The sequence below is a fragment of the Microcaecilia unicolor genome, chromosome 9, assembly GCF_901765095.1.
Source record: "Microcaecilia unicolor chromosome 9, aMicUni1.1, whole genome shotgun sequence".
In the NCBI taxonomy this organism is placed as follows: Eukaryota; Metazoa; Chordata; class Amphibia; order Gymnophiona; family Siphonopidae; genus Microcaecilia; species Microcaecilia unicolor.
The window spans coordinates 205,296,035-205,318,414 of NC_044039.1; the positions used below are offsets into that span (position 1 = coordinate 205,296,035).

Consider the following 22,380-nt stretch of genomic DNA (forward strand, 5'->3'; position numbering starts at 1 on the left):
CCCCTGACCCGCCCTTCCAAAAAAATACAATAAAAATATTTTGCAAGCGGTTGGCGCACACACATGGCAAAACTAACACAGCGGTAAATCCTTTAGGCCGTTTCTGCTGCATTAGGGCGTACGTTGGAGCCTAACACACAGGAAAAGGGCCACCTAGATTCTGGTATATGTGTTTGCGTGTGTACAGGAGGGTCTGCCTAACTGGATTATGTACGCTTTTTAAACTCCTGTCATTAGTAAGCCAATTGGGGGGGGGGGGCATTTCTATAACTGGGCCCCTCCAGTAAACAGTTCAGCAAACCTGTATTATATAACCTCTGTGCACACATATTCCATTATAGAATACTAATGTGAGTTGGTAGAAACTCACATATTTTTATTTATTTATTTGTGACATTTATATCCCACATTATCCCAAACAAGTTTCAGTTCAATGTGGCTTACACATTGTATGTATAGGATACATAACAAAGAATAATGCATAAGAAAGTAATTTGTTGTAAGAATCCAATTTTACAATATAGTATCATAAACATACTGGGATAACTATGGATGTTTAACATTTGGAAACTCTATTATGAATGAGAAATTGTACATGAAGTTAATGGTAAATAGAATAATAACCAATTCAGGTAATATGTGGTTGTTCTTTGTGAAGGTTTGTTTGAATAGGAACGATTTGAGGATTTTGCGGAATCTAGTATATTCCTGTATATTTCTTATTTTGGGTGGTAAGGAGTTCCACCATTTGGTTCCTAAGTAAGTGAAGTCTGCAGAGTGGACAGTTTTGTAGATCACTTTTTTGCCATTTGGGAGGTGTAGTCTGAGGTAGTTTCTTGCCTCATATTTAGCCTTTCTTTGAGGTAAGTTTATTAATGGTACCATATATAGTCTGGAGCTGTTCCATTTAGGATTTGAAAGCTAAAGGTACATAATTTGAAGGTGATTCTCGCTTTGATGTGAAGCAGTGGTGTAGGAAGGGGGGGGCAGTGGGGCGGTCCACCCCAGGTGTACACCACTGGGGAGGTTTCGGCTCCGCTGGGTCACTGCTTTCTCTGCCCCGGAACAGGTTACTTCCTGTTCCGGGGCAGAGAGAGCAGGGAACCAGCGGAGCCGACGCAGCTCCCAGCGACGTGCACTCCGGGCGGAGCGGCCCTCCCGCCCGCCCTCTTTGGTAACAATGCGCTCCGGGGGGGTGCGTGCGTGCGCCGAGGGGGGTGCACAGCGGCGAACCGCCCCAGGTGTCAGCCACCCTCGCTACGGCACTGATGTGAAGCCAGTGTAATCTGAAAAAGGTGTGAGCAAATCTAAATAATAATAATCAGGGTTGGCTTGTGCCTAAAGAGGTGAAGAGCGAAGGAAGCAGAGTCGGGGAGTCGTGGAGGTGGAAGAAGTCTTCCTGCTCGTGCAGAAGAAAGAAAAACCCACCCTGCCCTTCCCCATAAAAGGGGGTTTGTAAGCAGTTTGTTGCAGCGGGGGGGGGGGGGGGGGGGGGGGAGGGTACCCAAGCTTATGCCCTTCAAGGAGGTTCTTGAAGGAGGCCTTACCTTTCACCCGGCGGTGAATGGTAGGCCTTTGGCATCAAGTTAACCCTAGAGGTCTAGGCTTGGGGGTTCGGTTAACTTGACCTTGCTGTATGTCGGGGCAAGGAGAAGAGGTATTTGAAAGGCTTACTGCGGTCACCTTGCTGCAGATGGCAGGTAGCCCATGTTAACTCGGCCATGTTAAATCCAATAAATTATTATTATTATTATTATTACATTTCTACCCCCGCGCTTTCCCACTCAAAGCAGGTTCAATGCAGCTTACATAGTAATAGGGATTACAAGATATTGATAAAGAAAATAAAAGTTAACTATAACAGAACAACAAAAGTGATAGGTAGGTAGAAAAGGACAGGGTTAGGGTTAGGGGTTAGGGTTAGGGAAATGTTTTGAAAAGGTTGTTTTGGTGTCCTATTGTTGGGTGAGGGGGGAACAAGTCTCACATCCCATGTTAATGTCTCTGCTTCCTTTTTCCTGTAGCTCAGAACCCTTGGATTGCTCTAGGAAATGTCTCATTCCACGATGACTTACCTGCATCCCAGGTGTTGATGTTGTGGGGTGCACTAGACTGATGTTCCAGCTGTCTCTTCATGAGCTGGCTCATGGTCAGAGCACTCAACGAACCCCGTTTCATCTGCTTGTACTGAGCTTTAAACACAAATAAAGTAAAGACATATTTGTTTCACGAAGCCTTCATTGATTATGGACTTTAATATCGTTATAGACTGGCTTTTGCTGTATATTTGGTATTTTCTGCATTTGGTGTTTTATGTTGTGTATCTTGTTGTGTGATTTTATAAGTGTTTGTTGCAGCCCACTTAGATTGACTAGATAGGCGGGATATAAGTTTGATAAATAATTTAATTAATTTAAAAAGTATATTATTAAAGCAAGAAAAAGGAATACCAGAAATTTAAAAGATGCATCCCCTGGATTCTATAAAGGTTGGCCAGTGGTGTTTCTTGGTCGGCTGCTACCCGGGGTGGATCCCCCCCAGTGCATCACCTCCAAGCCCCCCCCCCCCCCCCCCCAGTGCATTCATCTTACCTGCTGGGGTGCTGGGAGCAGCCACGCGGCTGTCGGCTCTGCTGGTTTCCTGCTCCCTCTGCCCCGAATAGGAAGTAACAGCAGAGGAAGAAGGGAACCAGCGGAGCTGACAGCCATGCGGCTGCTCCCTGCACCCCTCCTGCAGCGTGCACCGGGCCAGACAACCCCCACTGCCCCGCCCTTGGTACGCCACTGAGGTCGCCCAAATTTGGGCATGACACAGAGATGCTTGTGCAATTTAATTGGTTAACAAGCTATTAGCACTCAATAATTGGGCACCAATTGGAGTGGAGGAGTGGTCTAGTGGTTAGAGCACCGGTCTTGTAATCCAGAGGTGGCCGGTTCAAATCCCACTACTGCTCCTTGTGATCTTGGGCAAGTCACTTAACCCTCCATTGCCTCAGGTACAAACTTAGATTGTGAGCCCTCCTAGGACAGAGAAATATCCAGTGTAGCTGAATGTAACTCACCTTGAGCTACTGCTGAAAAAGGTGTGAGCAAAATCTAAATAAATAAATAATGACAAGTTATTGCTGTTAGTTGGAACCAATTAGGGTTTGTGCGTGCATCTCCCTGGCTCCTATTCTATAACAATAGATGCCCAACTTTCACAGCACATATCCCAAAAGGGGGCATGGTGATGAAAGGGGCATGGGTGGGTTAGAGGCGTCCTGACTGTTTGGGGGCAAAATTATAGAATGTGGGGAATGCACGCCCAACTTGTCCTTCAGGATTTACACCAGGTTTCAGTTGGTCTAAGTCCTCAAGCCCAAAGTTGAGCGTGAGAATCTGCACTAAGAACTATTCTGTAAGGATCACTCATCCTGGAGAGATCTTTCTAGAATAGCGCTGGGCGCAGATTTTGCCTGGTGCCTCCTTCTCTGGCCTTAAGACTGAACAGTTTCCATACATTTGACATTCTTGCATCAGTTCTTGAAGATATTCAGAGTTTGCCATCAGACGAAAAGTAGTTAGGACAACAAACACAGTGACGCAGCCACAGGGGGCCTGGGCCCCCCCATTTGGATTCAGGCCCCCAAAGTGTGCTTGGCTGGTGGGAGTCCCCAAGCCCCGGCAGCAGAAGCTTTCCTGCAGCGATATTCGCCACTGCGCTGCATGTCCTGTTTCCCCTTCCCTCGCATGCGTGCTTGATTTAAGTTTCGCTTAAAGAAGCGTGCAGGACGTGAGGAGGAAGAGGAAGCATGGCAAGCAACATGGCAGCACCAGAGACCGGCGCTAAACAAGGCTTCAGCTGGCGGGGGTTGGGGACTCCTGCCAGCAAAACCAGGGGCCTGGATGAAATTTGGGGGGGCCCAGGCCCCCATGGCCCCACATAGCTACGCCACTGCTGGGAACTCAACAATTCTGGTTCCATCCAGCAGTTACCTCTCACCAGGGCTTTTTTTGAGGGGGTACTTGGGGGTACTGAGTACCGGCACCTTTTCCATTGTCTGCTAAAATTGACCTATGGACACCAAGTTTTAATGATGGAGCTCAGGCTCTACACACCAATTCTGTCTTGTCATAGATTCTATGACTGGTTGCAGGGGGCCTGGCTATTATGGGGTGGATCCCTCAGTGATCACCCCACTCCTGAAGGGTGGCCTAGCATTTGAGTACCGGCACCTATTTTGCTAGAAAAAACGCACTGCCTCTCACAATACACTTGAAAGAAGGCAGCTTTTCTTTATCTTTCCTACCGGTAAGGATGTCGAACAGCCTCCTTATCGGGTTATCTAGAACAGCTTTCTCTGATAAGGGGTCTGCAATTTTATTCCAGGAGGCAGACAATGAGAATTCTGAGTCTAGAAGGGCATCCTGCCTGTCAAGTCTGGGGATTTTATCTCAATGAACTTTCCTCCAGGCTTCCATTAGCTGATTAAAGGGTATTTCGCTCAGACTGTTCACTAGACTGCAAATGAACACAATACCCTACTTAGTTTCTCAGTGTTGACAGGATGAAAAATGCTCTAACTCTGAGCCATAGAATTCAGCATTTCTTTCTTTGGGAACTGTTTTTCTGCTCGAAATTCCTGCAAAGTTTTCCATTCCTCAGCAATTAACCCTTGGAGCAGGGACCCGTTCTACCAGGCATGTCCCTCCCCCCTCCCAGTTACTTTGCTTCCCCCCCATACCTCATCAATCAATAACCCTTCTGCACACAACTGTGGGATAACCATAGGCCGCAGCTTGATTTATTAACATTTAAACTTTCAATTAACATCAGTAAAGGATAGCCCCACCCCCCGAGCTATAGTAGTCAAAGCATAACATCAACAGCTGCCCCCCCTGCTGCTTGCCATGATAGCAAAGCAGCAACTTCCACTTCCTGTTGTCACCGCAACTCTTCCTCTTCCCAGCTCCGCCCTAACAGCAAGAGCCCTGGCCTGTGTGGACCTCCACACATTTATTCCGGGTCACCTGACCCGCCTTTAATGACCTGGCTCATCCTCATGAGCCATTGCTCCTGTAGCTCGGGTTTTTGCCGCTGCGACAACTCCAATGCCATTCACCTAAAAAAACAAAATTCTACAACACAACAAAGGAAGCCTCGCCCCTTCAAATTAAATGTGAGGGCGGGAGGGAGGGCAAAGCCGCCTCCGAGAATCAGGAAATGCCCTGAGCCTCAGAGGAAGCCCAGACTTTATTCCCTCCCAACTGCCCTGCCCCCGGCAACCTCTTCTCCAATCAGCTGCTAGAATCGGGCTCAAGGGCTGGCTGGCCTCTTTTAAGCCAACCAATCATTCCAGCCCCTGAGCCCGCCGGTCGAGAACACTGACCCCCCCTCCTCACCCACGCACTCCAACCTCCTGCCCAGAGCCTTCCCAAACGGGCCCAGCCCGCATTTAACTGGGCCCGTTGAGACAAGCTCTAGGGCCTTTCTTTCTATTGGAAGAGAAGGCAAGAATGCGCTTCTCAGATTACGATGCAAGAAACTTTGGAGACCCTGTTACTAAACTACGTTAAGTGCTAATGCACACTTACTACAGGAAAAGGACTTACTGCAAAACGTATTAAAGTGATTTGCAGTAATTTGCCTATAGGCGAGTTCCAGTGGCGTAGCTACGTGGGGCCACGGGGGCCTGGGCCCCCGTAGGTTTGGCCCTGGACCCCCCTGCCGACAACCCTCTCAACCCCCCCTCCTGCCAACGACCATCTCGACCCCCCCTCCCGCCGCCAACCCTCCCCCGCCGCCACCGTCATCGCCGTGGGCTACCTTTGCAGGCGGGGGATCCCAATCCCCGCCAGCCGAGGTCCTCTTCTTCCCGCGAAGGCTTCATTCTGTTTCTGACGTCCTACATGAAGCCAAGATTTCTGTGAGTCTGACGTCCTGCACGTACAACGTGCAAGACGTCAGAAACAGAACGAAGCCTCCATGGGAAGAAGAGGACCTCGGCTGGCGGGGATTGGGGTCCCCCACCAGCAAAGGTAGCCCATGGCGACGATGACGATGGCAGCGGGGGAGGGTTGGCAGCGGGAGGGGGGTCGAGAGGGTCGGCGGCAGGAGGGGGTTCGAGAAGGTCGTCGGCAGGAGCGTCAAAGTTGTTGGTGGTGGCGGCAGCGGCAGCAGGGGGTCGACAATGGTGGGGAGGGGGGTCGGCGGCACCGGGGGGGGGCTAAAATGTGCCCCCTCACCTCGGGCTCTGGACCCCCCCTCCCGCTGAAGTCTGGCTACGCCCCTGGCGTGTTCTAATTGCACATAATGTGGGAGCACGTACCACCTCCGAAATAGGAAGCAGTGCATACTCCCGTGTTATTTTTTTGCAAGTTCCGCATGTTAATAGAAAAATTAGCAAAGGACATGAAAAAAAAAAGGAAAATCCTTAATGTACTGTCGTGTTACAAATGGGCTTACTCCCTGATTCTATATAGCATGTATAATTCTAGGCGTATTCTATAACTATGCACGTAGATTAATTGTTTTAACAAGCTATTAAGCATTGTTAACAGCTCTTAACAAGCAATAATGAGCACTAATTGGCAAAAAATTACATTGCTAAGCGTATTCTCTAATGTACTGCGCCTAAATTCTACCATGCGCAGGCAAAAAGGGGCGTGCTTAGGGGAGTGGAAATGGGCATTTTGTGGGTGATCCAAAATCTACACGTGTTGATATGAAATATGGGCCAGCGCGCGTAAATCCACGTGCAGGGATTTGCATCAGCTTTTCATTGGTGTAAATGGACATGCGTAAATTTAGTCACATGAACTATGCCAAAGCTTATTCTAAATACCACGCGTAGATTTACACGTGGTATTTAGAATACGCTTAGGCGTAATTGCCTGGTGCGCATTAATTTTAGACCAGGCATCAAACAGTAGAGGGAAAAAGCAGAACCTCTCGCAGATGGTGTCCAGAAAAGATCTTTATTAACATGAGTCTTCAATAAAAACAAAGGAGACCCAACACAACTCGTGTTTCGGCCCTACCGGCCTGCATGAGGGGTCCAGGAATCTACCATCTCAAACATATTCCCAGACAAGTCATGAAACAAAATCTCCTACTGACAATCTCAAAGAGCTCTCTGTCTCCCAACTCTAACCCTCTCAGCTAAAATTCATCTTTGAACCAGGGGCATAGCCAGACCTCGAGGTGGGAAGGGGCCAGAGCCCGTGGTGGGGGAGAATATTAAAATGAGCGTGCTGGACCCGAGGGGGACAGCAGGGCAGGAAATGTGGCGACGACGACGGAGACCAGCGCTGGACGAAGGCTTCAGCTGGCAGGGGTTGGGGACCCCTGCCAGCCAAGGTATGTGCAGCAGCGGTGCTTCAGCTAGTGAGGGTTGGGGACCTCCGCCAGCCAAGAGAGATACACCGGTGGCAGTGGGTGGGGAGTGGCAGGGTGGCAGCGGCGGCGGTGGGGGAGGCAGCGGTGGGGGGGGGGAGGGCGGCTGCAGGGCAGAAGACCAACATATGTCCCCCCACTTTGTTCTCTGGCCCCCTCCCACCTCAAGGTCTGGCTACGCCCACGTTGGGCTCTTTAAAAGGGCCCCTTGGTCAGATACCAGATGTTCCTATGGCAATGCAAGAATAACTGTAATCATTACATTTTATATCCTGGCATCAGGGGGAAACTTACTCGATAGAGAAGAATGACTACTCGTTTCTGGTATCCCAGCATCTAACGTTGGAGCGGAGGCGGATTCTCTTGGCATTTCCAGAACTGAAAGTGCTTTGGAGGCTGGTTCTGCAAAGCAGAAAGGTGCTTGTATTTCAATATTGTTTGACAATTAGACAATATCTGAATTTCTCTTTATTAGAACCCTTTGTTCAGCAGTTACTATTTGAAATATACGGATATCTGAAGATATTTGTCCTCTAGAGTCTAAAAGACCAGAAGTGAATAAACAGTGACTAGCCTGGAAGTAAACAAAACAGAGAAATGAGATTGTTATTGATCAGGAAACACCCAGTCGTCAGGACACACCCAGCTAGTCAGGTTTTCAGGATATCCAATTGTTCTGTCTGTCTACCTGTCTTATCTAGATTGTAAGCTCTTTGAGCAGGGACTGTCGTTTTGTGTATGGTGTGCAGTGCTGTGTATGCCTTGTAGCGCTATAGAAATGATAAGTAGTAGTAGTAGTGTGTCCCGAGGACTAGGTTAAGATGCCCAAGAGTAACATACGTGTGCTCAATGAGATCCGTACGATGACTGTGTCAGAGTTTAAGAAGGCGAGGGATAGACATGTGGGATCTCTCAGGAAAAGGAGGAGTTAGTGGTTACTGAGGATGGGCAGACTGGATGGGCTATACGACCCTTATCTGCTGACCAGAGAATTCCTCTTTTATGCAGTACCAGCGTTGTTTAAGCTGGTCCTGGATTACTCCCTAGCCAGTCTAGTTATCAGGATAAGCACTATGAATATGCATGATGTAGATTTACATGCTGTGGAGGTGATGCGTGCAAATCTCTCTCATGCATTTTCAAAGTGGAGATCCTGAAAACCGAGGGTACTCCAAGACCAGCCGGTGAAATACTGTGTTAAATGAATACCCCCTTTGTATCTTGGAGATTTTAGAGTTATTTCATTAAGGGGCACTTTTACTAAAGGAAGTTAAGCTCAAACACATTCTTAGCATTTGAAAAACAGGCTGCCGCAAAATGTGTTCAACTGTTTAGCGGTATTTTGTCTATTTTGCATGCACTAAGAGCGCGTTTACTGTTTTTCAAAAATAGTTTTGTAGAAGGGGCGTGTCACGGGCGGAGAAGTGTTGACCACCCTAGTGTGTTTACATGAGTGCATACTAAGTGGCTAGTGCTGAGTTAACATGGGACCACTTAGCGCCTCAGAAACAGGAAGCGGTAGGTGCTCTTAATTTCTTTGCATGTCCTACATGCTAATTGAAAAATTTAGTGCAGGACCTGCAATAAAAGAAAGCCCTGTTTTAGGGATGGGCTAGAAATGGACTTAACACGCAGAAAAGTCCCATGTTAAAAAAAACACTAAGCCCATTTCTTCGTGCATCTTAGTAAAAGGGCCTCTAATTTTGGTGGGCGGTATATTTAATTTAATTTGGCATTTATAATCCGCTTTACCAACAAGTTCTAAGTGGTTTACATTTAACAGTATGTTATCAAAAGATTAGCAAACATTAATTAGTAATAACTTACAGTGGAACTGTTCAGTATACAGTAAACAATATTACATTACATCTTATTAACTAGCTATCGTAAAAAGATGAAACTTGCATTGATTTGCCATACAAAGCACCTGTGCGCTTGTAACCAGTTTAGCATATTAATCTTGTCTCACTAACTAGTACATAAATGTTGTATTGAAGCATTGAAGGAATAAAGAGCAGCAGAGTCGGCAGGCATTAATCTCTCGTGCCGGGCTTACCTGAGTCTTTCTGCTCGCTCAGTTTATCAAGAATGTTAAAAGTAATATCGAGGTACTCTCTCTGGATGGCGCTCACAGCAATCTTCCTTTGCTTCCTCTGCCTGGGGACTATCTGAATTTTAAATTCGGATTCCTCAGCTTCCTCCTTCTGTTCTGCGGTTTGCTCTGTATCAGACTCTGTGCTGGCGTCAGGCTTCTCGCTCTCTGTTTGATTTTCAGAATCCTCCGGAGCCTTAATATGTACCGTTTTCACACTGGAACTGAGAACGGGCTCATCAGGCTTCATTTCCTCCTCTGTGTTCGTAAACTCATCATCAACAGACATTTCAAGAAGGGCAGAAGATTTTCTAAACTGGTCTCTCTTTTGCTTCAGCGTTAGAGGGCTCCCACAGGACAAGTCTTGAAAATCTTCTGGCATGGCCAACTCTTCCAAGTCCTTTTGATCTTCGGGACTGCCACGAGGTAGTTCCTTTCCTAACTCTGGATTATGGCTACTATCCTTCAAAGCAGAGTCTTTAGAACAATCTTCAACACTGACTTGCACAAGCGGAGTCATGCACAGACTGAGCATGGAGGCACTGGTTGGAGTCAAGCAAGGAGACACAACAGTATTCCCAGAGACCCCATCATTGATTTGGTTCAAGCTTTGATATTCCTCATCATCACTTTCTACTATTCTCAGAGGAGGGAGGGGTTCAAAGACCAAGGAGTCACTGTCTGAGGTTGAAAGCATTGACTGTTTTTCAGGGCCTGATGTTGAGTCGGAGGACAAGTCTATAAGATCCAAGTCTTCTCTAGGACTGGGAGGCTTCACGGGAGAGTCAACTTTCACGTCAAACGTTTCCATGCAGCTTAATCTGACTTCAGGGATAACAGGTCTCCTGGTTTCCGGAAGACTTTCTCTGGGCACGGCATTCTGCTCCATGTCTGTGGTCTCAGTTCTGGTGGAGGAATTCTGCCTGGGTCGGCCACAGTCATTTTGCCTGTGAGTGCTGTAAACAGAAGCAGTGGGATGGCCTAACTCGCAGCGGTCTATGCAAGACTTCCTACGATGTTCGTCCAAAGTGAACAACAGGGAGTCGGCATTCCCAATGTCAAGAGATTTTTGCTTTAGAGAACGAAGTTTCTTTTTCTGTATGCTTTCTTCCCTTACACAGCGCAGGATGCTATCTTGCAGTGCTCCCGTTTCTCTATATTCGGCCAGTTCTATTTCACCTAATGAAAAGAGAAAACACACCATTGGCTTCCATATACTCAAAACAATGCTCAGTACATAACAGACATGTAAGCTCAATGATACTTTTGAGTGAAATTATCTATCTCAGAGCCACTGTGCCTGTCAGGGTCATTCCTAAATCACTTCATTAAAGCTGAACTGGGTAACCCTATTCAACTGTTTCTGTGTACTTCTGACTAAGCTGATCACTAACCTTTTACTAACTGCATCCGAAGCATAAAGGATTATGAATAACAACTCTATACGCATCTTGGCCAGTAGTGACAGTCAAAACAGGGACAATGTTTCGCTTGGTTCCACCAACCAATCTGCAAATCCTAAACAAATGTATACTGAAAACACCATTTCTATTACAGAAGGCAGAGGAGTGTGGTAGCCGTGTTAGTCCACTCTTATGGTTATCAATAGAAATCAAACAAAATAAAACATGGAAAAGAAAATAAGATGATACCAGGAGGATGAATTACTGAAAGAGATATTCCCATCCCACCAGTACTGGCCTTCCGACAGCCACCCAACTTAAAACACAAGCTAATCAGAAGTAAACTTCCATCACAGACTGAAAAGGAACAGAAGGGCACACTTCCCTGTAATTTATCCAGTTGCAAACTATGCCAAAATATTTCACAGGACCCCACAGTTACCCACAAAGGAAAGATATTCAACATAAAGGGATCTTTCACTTGCTCATCTTCCAATGTGGTATATATCATTCAGTGTAAAAAAAAAATGTAACGAAGGATGCTATATTGGAGAAACAGGCCAGATGCTTAAGACAAGATTCAATTTACATAGACATCACATGAACAATACTGGTGCCAGTAGGGTTCCCACACCTGTTGGTCAACATTTTACAGGACCAGGACACTGTACCAGTGACTTCACAGTGAGAATCCTGAAAGGTAACTTTAAAACCATACAAGAACGTAAGACCTTTGAAGTCAGAATGATTGAATATTTTAACACCCAACAGAAAGGACTTAACAAGGATCTGGGGTTCCTAGCCCATCATAAACCATAAAGCTGTATTTCTCTCCACCCCTCACCTATCCACACCCATCCTGTTAGAATATCAATGATATGCTTTGATGTCCCCATGCATACCTCCTACCCACCCCCATCCTCCCACCCTGTCAGACTGTCATAGTAATGCTTGAATGTTTTCACTTATATACACTGTCAGCTAGCACATTTGCTTATTTCCGATCTGACGAAGAAGGGCAACCTTCGAAAGCTAATCAAGAAATGTATTAAGTTATGTCCAATAAAAAAGGTATCATCTTATTTTCTTTTCCATGTTTTATTTTGTTTGATTTCTATTGATATTACAGAAGGCCAAATCATGTATTTATTTATATTTGTAATTGGGATTAATTAACCACCTTTATAAACATATTCACCCAAGCAAGGTCACCAAGAGGGGGGGGGGGGGGGGCAAAATTCCCTGGGCCCAGGCCTCCAAGGGGGGCCCAGTGCTGGGGTCTCTCTCTCTCTCCTGCTCCTAACGGGACATGAGTGATTGTGTCCCGACAGGAGCAGGAGAGAGAAAACTCCAGCGCCGCCCCCCCCCCCCCTTGGAGTCTGGGGAAGACCCAGAGCTTCCTCCAACGCTGATCTTCTGCCCATTGCTGAGTGGCTGCTTTTCCTCTTGGTTTTGAAACCAAGCATGCCCTGAGAGAAAAAGTAGCCGCAGGGGCAGGCAGTCAGCGCTGGAGGAAGAAAACATCTTCTGATGGCAGGACCTGGGATGCCCGCCAGCCAAGGTATTTCAGCAGCGGCAGTGATCGGGGGGGGGGGGGGGAGGGGGAAGCAGCAATCAGATACTTGGGGGAGCGGCAGTGGCCCTGCCCCAGGCCCGGTTCAGTCTCTCGGCGGCCCTGCACCCAAGGCGGTGTACAGTAGATTATCGCTCAGCAAATCTTCCTGAATAAATTCTAATTATTTCCATGGAACAAAAAAAAAATCCAACCTAACATGATGACAAGCTGTTTACTTACACAGCAAAAAAAAAAAATAGGAAGAGCAGTGAACAAGTGCCTATGAAATAGAGTCTGTGGCACCAAACCTACTCCAGATCAGCCTAGTTCTGTTTCAAATGCAGGAATTTAACACAGAATGGAACTAGAAAAATCACCAACTGCCAGCACTAACCAGTAATCTGTGTTCTTCTCTGGGGACAGGACCTCACTAGGCTGAAATAGAAAGCATGTAGCTGGTGGAGGCCAACCTACCGTGTTTCCCCAAAAATAGGGCATCCCCATAAAATAAGACCTACTGAGGTTTTTGGTGCCCTTGGAAAATATAAGGCCTCCCCCGAAAGTAAGGTCTAGCAAAGTTTTTCTTTTACCGGTAAGTAGGGTCGCCCCCCCCCCCGAGATCGCCGGGCCCCCCCACCGTCGCTCCGAAACTAACCCCCCACCCGAGGTCGCCCCCCCTCCCGAGATGGCGCTCCCACCCGAAGTCGCCGGGCCCCACCCCCCTCCGTCGCTCCGAAACTAACCTGAACTTAAGCCTCCTTTCACTTTCCTTCCAGTTCGCAGCAAGCAGCAGCAGCAGGAGGGCAGGCCACTCCTTCCTTCCGTGTCCCGCCCTCGCCTGACGTAACATAATGTCAGGCGAGGGTGGGGCACGGAAGGAAGGAGAGGCCTGCCCTGCTGCTCCTGCGAACTGGAAGGAAAGTGAAAGGAGGCTTAAGTTCAGGTTAGTTTCGGAGCGACGGAGGGGGGTGGGGCCCGGCGACTTCGGGTGGGAGCGCCATCTCTGGTGGGTGGGGGGGGGGCGACCTCGGGTGGGGGGTTACCGGTAGTTGCAGGAGCGACGGAGGGAAGGTGGGCGGGCCAACCGTGTTTCCCCGAAATACTAAGACATCCCCTGAAAATAAGACCTAGCGCCTTTTTGGGCGCAAAAATTAATATAAGACAGTGTCTTATATTCGGGGAAACACGGTACTATGGTGTGCTTAACATCACAACAGTGAGTGCACATCCGTACGCTGGGGGTGAGTTTTCAGCAAGCACAGTCGCTGTACTAAGATAACAGCACTTAATATGTATATTCAGTGCCAAATCCACCGTATACAGGTGCTGAATATATTGATAGTGTGGTGAATATAGACCCTAGAAAGATCATTCCCAGCATTCCCCATGCCCACCCCTAATCTGGCCTATTTTTATGTGGATAATATCAGTTCATTCAGCAATTTAAGGGGCATAGTTCAACATGGGCTACTGTTCAGACATGTTATTTTACCACTAACTCACGCTATTTTAGTACAGGTCCCATTTCATACAATGAGACTCAGGGATTCATTTTCAAAGCACTTAGACTTAAAAACATCCATAGGTTATTGTTGAACTTTGTAAATCTAAGTGCTTTGAAAATACGCCTCCTAGTTATTAATAACTGGGGTTAACAGCAAATAACACGTCTCAAAGGTAACCCACATTGATAACTTCCCCCTTAATTAAAGAAAAAAAATGACTCTAGAAATCCAAATCTGTGCTATGGGTAAAAAAGGGAGCCAAATATAGGACAATCAAGCGATTATGACATCACTGATGAGGTTGGCTCTTAGGCATTGGTGGAATGAGGCATTATGACATCACAATATCAGCTCTGGCTACCAGAGACTGAAACTCTTAACGCTGAGAGGGAATGTTATCAATGTGGGCTATTGTTAAGATGGGTTATTTTAATACCAACTCGGGCTATTTTAGCACAGGTCCCATTTTATGCAATGAAACCTAGTTATTAATAACCTGGGTTAAAAGTAACTTTCCTCCTTAACTAAAGAAAAAAAGAAATGTCTGTACAGAACAAAATCACTACTCTATGCAGGGGCGTAGCCAGACTTGTGTGGGAGGGGGGTCCACAGCTCGCGGGGAGGGGGCACATTTTAGCCCTCCCCCTGCCGCCGCCCCTCCCGCCGCCATTGTCCCCCCCGTCTCTGCCGACCCCCTCCCGCCGCGAACCCTCCCCCGCCGCCGCCTACCTTCCGTTTTGCTGGCGGGGGACCCCACTCCCCGCCAGCCGACGTCCTCTCCCGTAGAACGCAGCGGCACTGTCTGGCAAAGTCTTCTTCCTTGCATGCTGACGTCCTGCACGTACAACGTGCAGGACGTCAGCATGCAAGGAAGAAGACTTTTCTCTGCCAATGCTGCTGCGTTCTACGGGAGAGGACGTCGGCTGGCGGGGAGTGGGGTCCCCCGCCAGCAAAACAGAACGTAGGCGGCGGCGGCGGGTTCGCCGGGAGGGGGGTCCCCACTGAAATCTACGGGGGCCCAGGCCCCCTCAGGCCCCACGTAGCTACGCCACTGACTCTATGTAACAAAAATGAGCCAGATATAGGACAATCAAGCTATTGTAATGTCATTGATGAGGTTGGCTCTTAGGCATTGGTGGAATGAGGCATTATGACATCACAATATCAGTTTTGGTTACTAGAGACTGAAAATCTTCACATTAAGGATGGAAGTTATCCGCGTGGGTTACCATTAAGATATGTTATTTTATCACTAACTGGTGCTATTTTTGCACAGGTTCCATTTTATGCATTGAGACTTACCCCTGGTCTGTGCTAGCAGCTGCCGTGCACTAATGCTGACACAGTCCATTCACTATGTCAGCACTGCCATGCAGCAGCCACTACTGTGGCTTAGTAGACAGGGGGGTTAGTTACTAATTATTGTGGGTAACAGTAAAATAACACATTGTAATGGTGGCACATTGAGCCGGTGGGGGGAGGCGGGGCTGGTGGTTGGGAGGCGGGGCTAGTGTTGGGCAAGACTTCTACGGTCTGTGCCCTGAAAATGGCAGAAACAAATCAAGGTCAGGTATACACATAAAGTAGCACATATGAGTTTAAATTGTTGGGCAGACTAGATGGACCGTGCAGGTCTTTTTCTGCCGTCATCTACTATGTTATTTATGTATGTATGTATACCCCATCAGTTATGTGTTTTTTTCACTTGCCGGCAAATATATAACTCCTTCTGTCTATTGCACTGAAGGTGTTCATTCACTAACCATACTTTCAGCACAGATCCTTTAGCTTTTGCAAGTTTAAGCGCAAAAATAATGCTGAGGCAATCAGAACAATTCATTACCAATCAACACAACAACCCAGCACACACGCTAGCTGCTTTGCAGATGCACTAAGGTAAGCACATGAGCTACACCTCAACTTGTAGTTAAGGAAAACAGTTTGTTAAAAGGGTTTCTCAACCCAGTCGTTAGGACACATCTAGCCAGTCAGATTTTCAGGATACCCATAATGAAGGCCATAGGTAATACAGGAACATATATAGGGGCCCTTTTACTAAGCAGTGCTAAAACATTGTCTGAACTATCCCCAGCGCACTCTAAGGCCACTTTTAGCGCTGCTAGGAACTGGCCAATTGTTCTATTTTGCCAATAATGCCCATGCGTTAATTTTCCCATTAGTACAGTCTGTGCCAGAACCGGTGGTGGGAGGCGGGGCTGGTGGTTGGGAGTCGGGGATAGTGCTGGGCAGACTTATACGGTCTGTGCCAGAGCCGGTGGTTGGGAGGCAGGGATAGTGCTGGGCAGACTTATACGGTCTGTGCCCTGAAAAGGACAGGTACAAATCAAGGTAAGGTATACACAAAAAGTAGCACATATGAGTTTATCTTGTTGGGCAGACTGGATGGACCGTGCAGGTCTTTTTCTGCCATCATCTACTATGTTACTATCCAGCTTATAATTGAAAAAGAAAAACGTCTATATTGCGACCCAAATCGGGAGATAGACGTTTATCTCACAAAAACGAATAAAGCGGTATAATCGAAAGCCGAATTTGGACGTTTTCAACTGCACTCCGTCGCGGATGCGGATAAAGTTGATGGGGGCGTGTCGAAGGCGTGGTGAAGGCGGAACTGGGGCGTGGTTATCGGGCGATCAGAGATGGGCACCTTTCGCCGATAATGGAAGAAAAATATGCGTTTTTAGCGAGAAGTTAGGGCACTTTTCCTGGACCCTGTTTTTCCACGAATAAGGCCCCAAAAAGTGCCCTAAATGACCAGATGACCACTGGAGGAAATCGGGGATGACCTCCCCTGACTCCCCCAGTGGTCACAAACCCCCTCCCACCACAAAATATGCCGTTTCACAACTTTTTATTTTCACCCTCAAATGTCATACCCACCTCCCTGGCAGCAGTATGCAGGTCACTGGAGCAGTTATTAGGGGGTGCAGTGGACTTCAGGCAGGTGGACCCAGGCCCATCCCCCCCCCCCCCACATGTTACACTTGTGCTGGTAAATGGGAGCCCTCCAAACCACCCCCCAAACCCACTGTACCCACATATAGGTGCCCCCCTTCACCCCTTAGGGCTATAGTAATGGTGTAGACTTGTGGGCGGTGGGTTTTGAGGGGGATTTGGGGGGCTCAACACCCAAGGGAAGGGTGCTATGCACCTGGGAGCTCTTTTACCTTTTTTTTTTTGTTTTTGTAAAAGTGCCCCCTAGGGTGCCCGGTTGGTGTCCTGGATTGTGAGGGGGACCAGTGCACTACGACTCCTGGTCCCTCCCACAAACAAATGCCTTGGATTTATTTGTTTTTGAGCTGGGCGCTTTCATTTTCCATTATCACTGAAAAACAAAAACGCCCAGCTCACAAATTGTCGAATAAAACATGGACGTCTATTTGTTTCGAAAATACGGTTCGGTCCGCCCCTTCACGGACCCGTTCTCGGAGATAAACGCCCATGGAGATAGACGTTTTTGTTCAATTATGCCCCTCCATGTATATTAGCATGTCAACACTTACCAACACCTATTTTCTAGGCGGTAAGGGCTCATGTGCTAACCACATACAAATTGTTAGCACACGGCAATGTAGCAGTGCTAACAGATTAGCACAGAACACACCTAGTCTCCACCCCAGACCCACCCCCCAGTGCTAAAAAATAAAAACTATTATTTAGTGCGTGGGTAGTGCGCGCACATGTAAGTCTGAACACTTGGCCTACCATGGGCTAAGGAGGGAAGACATACAGTAGATGTTTCTCTGGCCAGGGCTCCAGTGGAGCATCAATCCCCAACGAGCCCAGTTCTTTCCAACGGCTGGAGAACATGGACACTTTGGCATTCCTTTCCTTCCCCATCAAGTCCAGATGTGGAGAACCCCATCAATTCACTATCAGCTGAAACTGCTGGCTGGATAGTTTCCATTCTCCTGGGTCCAAGGAGTGCCTGCTGAGAAAGTCTGCCTTATATTCAAGGACCCCATGATGTAAGTTGCCAACAAGGAGAAAAGAGTTTTCTCTGCCCAACTCATGAGGAGGCTGCCTCCATCACCATCGGATGACTGTGGGTCCCACCTTGCTTCTTGATATAAGCCACCACTGACGGATTGTCGGAGAAAACTCGGACTGGAGCCCCTGCTAGAATGGGAGTGGATCTCGGAAGGCAAGCGGTTTATTAACCTCTGGGACTCCTGTTCCATCCATGGACCCTACAACTGGACCAGGAGCAAAGCACTCAGAACCAGGGGCTGAAAAGTGTGTCCATCCACCTGCTGGAGATAGAAAATACTGAGGAGCTAGAATGAATGCCAAGAGAGATGTCTCAGCACAGTATTCAGTTCTCTAGCTCTACCTACTGGTTAATGGACACAACTATCCCACAGGTTCTGGATTAGTGGCAAGCTACATAACGGAATCCATGTTACTGTGTGCTATATGTCACACTGCATGCTATTCCATGTTACTGTGTGCTGTTCCATGATAGCACAGACTATAAAGTGCACACTAAACCAAATGATGTACATCAAAATATTATAAAAAGAACTGAAATGATCAGTACCTAAACCGAGCACTTCTGCACCTTGAAAAGGCAGCACAAAATACGCCCTTGACCGCCTCACTCCTGTCCTGACTTTGTGCACCCAGGAGCAGTAGAGGCAATTAAGAGCACACATCAGGTACTGAAACACCTTGCTCTGGACTTCAGGCAGCCTCTACAGTACGGCAGCCTGGACAAATCCCTTCACCCCACCCTAATTACAGCCCCAGAAACAATAATGCAGATGTCCAAATTTCATACTCAGGTCTCCATTTTCCTACAGCTGCTTTTGTGGTGGCATCCCACAAAAGCTTATAGATCCTCTTTTGATGTTCAAGCGTCACAAAGAAGGGAAGAGATGCTAAACAAAAGAACATGAGTGGGATAAAAATAAAGGAATCGTGTTCAGAAGGAATGGATCCTCAGGAGCTTAGCCGAGATTGGGTGGCAGAGCCGAAGGTGGGAGGCAGGGCTGGTAGTTGGGAGGCAGGGATAGTGCTGTGCAGACTTATACGGTCTGTGCCAGAGCCAGTGGTGGGAGGCGGGACTGGTGGTTGGGAGGTGGGGATAGTGCTGGGCAGACTTATACGGTCTGTGCCAGAGCCGGTGGTGGGAAGCGGGACTGGTGGTTGGGAGGCGGGGATAGTGCTGGGCAGACTTATACGGTCTGTGCCCTGAAGAGGACAGGTACAAATCAAAGTAGGGTATACACAAAAAGTAGCACATATGAGTTTATCTTGTTGGGCAGACTGGATGAACCATGCAGGTCTTTTTCTGCCGTCATCTACTATCTTACTACTATGTTACTATGAATAGGGTGGTAGTATGACATACTGTCCTTGCAGTCATGACTAACTACATCCTACAGACTGGTGCAATGGTTTTCAACCTAGACCTGGAGAACCTCCCAACCAACCTTGTTTTCAGGCTACCTACAATGAAAATGCATGAGATAAATTTGCATATCATAGATAGATAGATAGATAGATAGATAGATAGATTCAATTATTATCGGCTGGAATCACACATTATGTAGATGAGGAAGACCAGGGGAAAAGCCTCCTGCTACAATATACAGAAAACAAATTCGACACCCTATAACATTATTGCATGAAAGGACAGAAACTGAAGGAGCATACTTCTCTGAGCGTTCATCTCTACTGGTTGATATTTCACCATTTTGTTCCCACCTATCCGTTTCAATCTTGCAAAAAAAGTCTGCGATTCCTTATTGCAAGCTCCCGTGGGGGTATCATGTATGTCAGATTCATCGAAAACGCTCTCTTCTTCTGTCAGACAGGAGAAAGTACAAATTAGACTTGGGAAGACAGAATGGTTTTCACACTGCAATATTTGGCTTCCACAAGAAGTGCAACATCGCAAGCTTTCAAAATCAGCCAAAGGGTAATAGATCAAATAGGAAAGATGGGCATCAACATTTCACAATGATTGGGGCTACCAAACACAACAGAAATTACCCTCCCTTGGACACAAATGAAAGCACTTGCTCAATATTGGGGGTACTCAGCACTCACGGCACCCACAGTGCTGGCGACTGTGACAGGAAAAGTATTACTACTACTATAAATCATTTCTATAGCGCTACCAGTCGTACGCAGCGCTTTACAATTGAACATGAAGAAAGACAGTCCCTGCTCAAAAGAGCTTACAATCTAAATCAGGACAAACAGACAGGACCAAAAAGGATAAGGGAAGGACAGACAGAAGGACACATAAGGATAAGATAAAAGTTACAAGTCAGGAGTCGAAAGCAGCATCAAACAGGTAGGCCTTTAGCCCGGATTTGAAGGCAGCCAGGGATGGAGCTAGACGTAATGGCTCAGGAAGCCTATTCCAAGCATAAGGTGTGGCGAGATAGAAGGAGCGGATTCTGGAGTTAGCGATGGAGGAGAAGGGTGCAACTAGGAGAGATTTGCCTAGTGAACGGAGTTCTAGGGAAGGAGTGTAGGGAGAGATGAGGGTGGAGACATAGCAGTAATATATAATTAATAAGGGGTACTAATCCTTATACATACCAGTTACTGAATACCTATACAAACTACATTACTCTGGTATTTCTTACACATATAACTGGACTTGAAAATAACTACATCTGCTTTATTCATAAGTACATATGAAGAGTTATTGGGGAATCTTGGTTTTTCCTTTCTTTCTTTCTTTGCATGTGTGGGGGATTGGTGTATGTGGGTTATGTGCAGCCTGTTTTTGCAGCTTAATATTTATATTAAGATTTGAACGATTATATACATAAGAAATACCAGAGTAATGTAATTTGTATAGGAGAAATAGAACGTCATCCTGCTTTGAGACCTTTTGAGCTACTACTGAAGGTGTGAGCAAATCTAAATCTAAATTTAAAAATATACTAAAAAGACCATTGCCCTGTGGGGAATCCTTTGACTTTATACTTTAGCCCTTTTGCCTCTCATTACACAATACGACTAAACACATAATATTAACTTATGGAGTCAATATTCAGCCAGCAGCAGTAAGGGCCCAATTCTATATATGGGACCTAAAATTAACGCGCACTAAGCAAATACGCCTAAGCATATTCTAAATACAGTGTGTCAGGGGCATAGCTACGTGGGGCCACGGGGGCATGGGCCCCCGTAGATTTGGCCCTGCCCCCCCCCCCGCTGCCAACCCTCCCCTACCACCACCATTGCCATCGGGTACCTTTGCTTGCGGGGGTCCCCAACCCCCGCCAGCCGAAGTCTTCTTCTCCAGCGCGGCCACGTTGCTGATCTACAAGGCTTCTGTTTCTGTGAGTCTGACATCTTGCACGTACGTGCAGCACATCAGACTCACAGAAACAGAAGCCTTGCAGATCAGCAACGCGGCTGCGCCGGAGAAGAGGACTTTGGCTGGCGGGGGCTGGGGATCCCCGCCAGCAAAGGTACCCGACGGTGGTGGGGGAGGGTTGGCGGCAGCGGGAAGGGGGGATCAAGAGGGTTGGCGCCGGGGGGGGTCAAAGGTGGTGCCAGGGGGGTCAAAAATGGAGGGGGGGGGGTCGGCGGCACCAGGGGCGGGGCTAAAACATGCCCCCTTACTTTGGGCTCTGGACCCCCCTCCAGCCAAAGTCTGGCTAAGCCCCTGCCGTGTGTAAATCTACACACAATATTTAGAATACAATTAGGTGTAATTAATGCAACTGAATCTACATTGGTGTCCATTTACACCAATAAAAAGCTGGTGTAAATTCCTGCATGTAGATTTAAGCTCACTGGCCCATATTTTATAACAATGCGTGTAGATTTTGGAACGCCCACAACACGCCTATTTCCACACACCCCCTAACCACGCCCCTTTTTGCCTGTGCACATTACAATTTAGGCACAGTACTGTTAAGAGCTGTTAACAACGCTTAACACCGGGCACAGCTGATATTAAGTCTGGCATCCAGTTAACTCACGACAGAAAGTTAGGACTGCTCGTTTTCTGTCCTAACTTTATGTGGTTACTTAGCTGGTTAATGGACTGAAAATTGCTGCTAAGCAGCTGAGAGCCCAGTTCACTAAGATGCGCTACCGTTCTTAGCGTACGCTAACGCTAGAGACACCCATATATTCCTATGGGTGTCTTTAGCATTAGCGCATGCCAAATTTTAGTGCGCCGCTAACGTGCCTATTGCGTGGCGTAGTAAATAGGGCCCTACGTTTCCACTCCACCTTAACTCTGCCCCCACACCGCCCACAAACTAGCCGGTTTCAGCATAGGCGGTTTGAGGGGCTATACTAAATGTCACTGAATTTATTTTCTTTATTTATTCATTAGGATTTATTTATCGCCTTTTTCAAGGAATTCACTCAAGGTGGTGTATAGCAAAAATAAATCAAACATAAGCAACCGACAATTACAGCAGTGTAAATATTCAAATAACAATA

General features: G+C 47.2%; 1 protein-coding gene across 1 annotated transcript in view; it reads right to left on the reverse strand.

Moving 5' to 3' along the window:
* The window catches only part of LOC115477106 (protein unc-79 homolog), a 186,710-nt gene that overhangs the window by 115,744 nt on the left and 48,586 nt on the right, over nucleotides 1-22,380 (reverse strand). Inside the window, 4 exon segments of the mRNA XM_030213720.1 lie at nucleotides 2,076-2,192; nucleotides 7,672-7,779; nucleotides 9,434-10,648; nucleotides 19,612-19,761. Of these exon segments, the coding sequence (XP_030069580.1) occupies nucleotides 2,076-2,192; nucleotides 7,672-7,779; nucleotides 9,434-10,648; nucleotides 19,612-19,761 (1,590 nt within the window).